The sequence below is a fragment of the Panthera onca genome, chromosome D2 (assembly GCF_046562875.1).
Source record: "Panthera onca isolate mPanOnc1 chromosome D2, mPanOnc1 haplotype 2, whole genome shotgun sequence".
Taxonomy (NCBI): domain Eukaryota; kingdom Metazoa; phylum Chordata; class Mammalia; order Carnivora; family Felidae; genus Panthera; species Panthera onca.
This window is the reverse complement of record NC_138349.1, coordinates 80,243,899-80,247,594: the sequence shown is the minus strand read 5'-3', so window position 1 is coordinate 80,247,594 and position 3,696 is coordinate 80,243,899. Positions and strand designations below refer to the sequence as shown.

At 56.6% G+C, this 3,696-nt stretch overlaps 1 protein-coding gene across 1 annotated transcript; it reads right to left on the bottom strand.

Moving 5' to 3' along the window:
• Nucleotides 1–392: 392 nt before the first annotated feature.
• CH25H (cholesterol 25-hydroxylase) lies at nucleotides 393–2,314 on the bottom strand. The gene has a single exon (XM_060642963.3). The coding sequence runs from the start codon at nucleotides 1,841–1,843 to the stop codon at nucleotides 1,028–1,030; it is 816 nt and encodes a 271-aa protein (XP_060498946.2). The 5' UTR covers nucleotides 1,844–2,314; the 3' UTR covers nucleotides 393–1,027.
• Between the last annotated feature and the right edge of the window lie 1,382 nt (nucleotides 2,315–3,696).

Genomic DNA, 3,696 nt, shown 5'->3' with positions numbered 1-3,696 from the left:
GCTATGTGTGTGATGGCCATTTACACCAGATGGCTTCCTGAAGAGGAGGGCTTCTCAGAATCTCTTTCTGTATCTTTGCACCCTTCTAATGCACACACCTCACTCACTAGTTTTGCAAAGCAAGGCACACCCGCCCAGCACCACTCTCCTCCAAATAATCAAATGGTCGAACAGTGTTAATCTCTCTGAAACTTTAGAAGGTAATTCTTTGATTTGCTTCTTATGTGGAAATCAGCTGAAAAACTGAAAAGCATCCAGAACAATAGTGCCCCCCCCCCACGCTGTGAAGTTACTAGAGCAAAACAGACTAACTGACCCCTTCTCCCCACTGTCTCTCCTACAATCCCCCCAAAATACCCTCCACCGGATTCCTCTCGTTCTATGGCTGATGCAGACTCTGAAGGACACCTCCTGCCCCAGCCCTTCTTCCAATTTTAGTATTTATCAGTCAAGATGCCAGAAAAAAACAGCATCCAGTACTTGTTTGATTTAGGTGGGGTTTTTTTTTTTTGTTTTCACTTTTAAAGCACAAATAACATTTCATTCAATATAAATATACAGTTATATGAAAAAATTGGGGAAAGTACAATAACTGTGATCACTGCCCAGCAGGAGTATGTTTCACTGTTCACATTTTCCATAAAAATATGTTCTTTTAGCCTATTTCTGTGACACTTTGAAAAATAAGAAAGTCCTTGTCCTACAAACAAACGTTTTAGAGATGATTTAAATACACCAGTGACAGACATATATCATATATACATATCCAGGAGTCAACGGCACTTTAGTGAGCTAGAATTAGACTCCGAGTACAATCCTCAACACGCAAAAACGATATAAATTACTTGGTCAGGCTGTGAAAATACGTCAGATTTTACCCACAAATCTCCATCAGGTAATAAATTACTTACAAAAACAGAACAACACAAAGGCTCGGGTGTGTCTGTCCTGATTCGAGGGCGAAGCGCCCAGCAGTCCCGGGCGCGAGGGGCACCCACCCCGCCGCGCCCGCCGGGGGGCGCGCGCCTCACTTGGCGTGCGGGGACCGGAAGGTCCCCAGCAGCTTGTCCCAGTGCGTGAAGTAGGGGGCGAAGTTGCAGTTGAACTGCGAGTGGTGCAGGTCGTGGTGCTCCACGCCGCCGTAGCAGCCGAAGGGCACGAGTCTGTGCGTGGACCAGGGGAAGTCGTAGCCCGAGTGGTCCTCCACCGACAGCCAGATGTTGAGCACGTGGAAAACCAGCACGGTGAGCGGGTGGCACTCGAGCAGCGTGACGTTCAGCAGGTGGAAGAAGCCCAGGGAAAACAGCTCCCAGACGCTCATGTACTGCGTGGCCAGCGCGAACGACGCCGCGTTCTGGTGGTGCACCTTGTGGAACGTGCGGTACAGCCAGGGCACCCGGTGGTGCAGCACGTGCCACGCGAAGAACTCGGCGTCGAAGAGCAGCAGGCAGCAGCCGACGTGGCGCGCCAGCTGCAGCAGCTCGGGGGCTTCGGGGGGCACGGGGGCCGGGCCGCGGGCCCAGTCCAGCAGCGTCACGGGGAACACGAACACGGCGTGCTGGTAGAGGGTCTGCGCCAGGCAGGGCAGCAGCTGCCGCGCCGACGGCGCGAAGTCCGGGTGGATCTTGTAGCGCCGCAGCGCGGGCACCCAGGGGCACAGCGCGTCCAGCAGCACGAAGGGCAGGCAGCAGCCCAGGTAGGTGCAGATGGAGAAGACGGCCGGGAAGAAGGGCGACTGCAGGAGCGCCTCCCGGGCCCGCAGGCCGTCCCAGAGCGGCTGCAGGAACAGCGGGCCGGGGCTACACAGGACGCGGAGCTCGTCGGACGCGTTGCGGCCGCTCATGGCGAGGCCGTGCCCGGCAGCTGCGACGGCTCGCGCCGCCCGCCGCCTTTTCTCGGCGGCCGCGGCCCCGCCCCCGGTGACGTCAGCCGCCCTCGCGCCCGCCCTCGCGCCCGCTCTCCCCGCCGCGCCGGGCCCTCCGCAGAAAGAGCTGCGCCGAGCCGCGCTTTAGCGGCCGGGACGCGCGTCTCCCGCCGCTCGGCCCCCTTACGTGCGCCGTGCGCAGTGCTCCCGAATAACTTTTCGCATGCGTGCACGTTTATGTTCCGATTTTTTTTTTTCAACTGACCAACAATTTACACACCGTACCACTTAATTCCTCCGTGTCGTCGTGACCCCCGGACGAGATAAGGACTATTTCCGTCACCACGATAAAGAGCGCCTTTGCAATCAGTGCAGAATTATCTGCATTTTTTAAATGCATACATAGAATTGCGTCTGCGTGCTTTCATCAAGAGGCGAAGTATCATTGTATCTTTAAAAAGAAAAAAAAAAAAACGTTTTAAAGCGACGTAGCTTCTGTATGTCGGGTCCTTTCCGTCTGCACGCCTCCCGTGGGTCTAACGCGCCGCGAAGCAGCAGAGTAACCTGTCGCTGGGAACCGCGGAGTCCCCGGGCGCGCGCAGCGGCCACCAGCGCAAGAAGTCAGGGCGCCCTGCGGGCGGGACCAGAACCTCCCCGGTCCCAGAGTCTCCGAGAGAGGGGCTCTCCCCCACGCTGGCCGCAAGCTCCCGACCCCACTGCGCGCGGACTCCCGGCGGCGGATAGTTTCACCGCGGCGCGCGCGGGGCTCAGACCCGCGACCCGGACGGGGAGGCGCGGCGACAGCGCAGGGGACGCGGCTGTTAGATTTCCATTTTTAAAAAGAGGGATGGTGGGGGTTGGGGTGTTAACCTCCAGGGCGTGCCCAGATCTGGCTAAAAAGCCGCTAGGTGTCGCCGCGGGATGGAAGTGGGAAAGCAGCGAACCACCCGCGTTGCTGACTCTTGCGCGCACCTGACTCCGCGGGAGGCTGTGGGGGCAGCGGAGGAGGCCGCACCTGCCCTGTCCTCTCGGCGGTCTCCGCGCCTCCAACCCGCCGCTCGACCTCAACCCGCGCTCCGCGGACCGGCCCGGGCGCCCAGAGGCCGGCCCCACCCCCGCGGCTGTCGGCGGGCCACCGGGTGGGCAGGCCGGGGACGGAGCGGGAGGGGGTCGGCACCCGGAGAGCTCTGGGGCCACCCCGGGACCTGCGTAGGAGACGCCTTGCCCGGGGTGGCCGGCGCGCGACACAAGAGACCCCTAGAGGACAGAAGTTCGGGACCAACACTTTGAAGGCGGGACCACTCCTAACTAATGCTAGCTTTGCCTCTTCTAGGGTCCATGAGGTTGGGATCGGCTCTTCCCTCCCCAAGTTTTACATTTTTTTCTTTCTTTTTCTTTTTTTCTTTCTTTCTTTCTCTTTCTTTCCTTTCCTTTCTTTCTTTCCTTTCCTTTCTTTCCTTTCTTTCCTTTCCTTTCTTTCTTTCCTTTCCTTTCTTTCCTTTCTTTCCTTTCTTTCTTTCCTTTCCTTCTTTCTTTCCTTTCTTTCTTTCTTTCCTTTCTTTTCTTTCTCTTTCTCTTTCTCTCTCTCTTTCTTTCTCTTTCTCTTTCTCTCTCTTCCTTCCTTCCTTTCTTTCTTTCTTTCTCTTTCATTTACTTACTTGGAGAGAAAGAAAAAATCCCAAACAGTGTGAATCCACGGGAAAACAGGAAAAATCCACACCACCAGTGTAGAGCCCCATGCGGGACTCAAACTCACAAAGTGGGAGATCCTGACTGTAGCAGAATCAAGAGTCAGACACTTAACCCACTGAGCCACCCCAGAGCCCCCAAAG

Coding starts and splice junctions, on each gene's coding strand:
- CH25H (XM_060642963.3), bottom strand. CDS start 1,843: ATGAGCGGCCGCAACGCGTCCGACGAGCTCCGCGTCCTGTGTAGCCCC.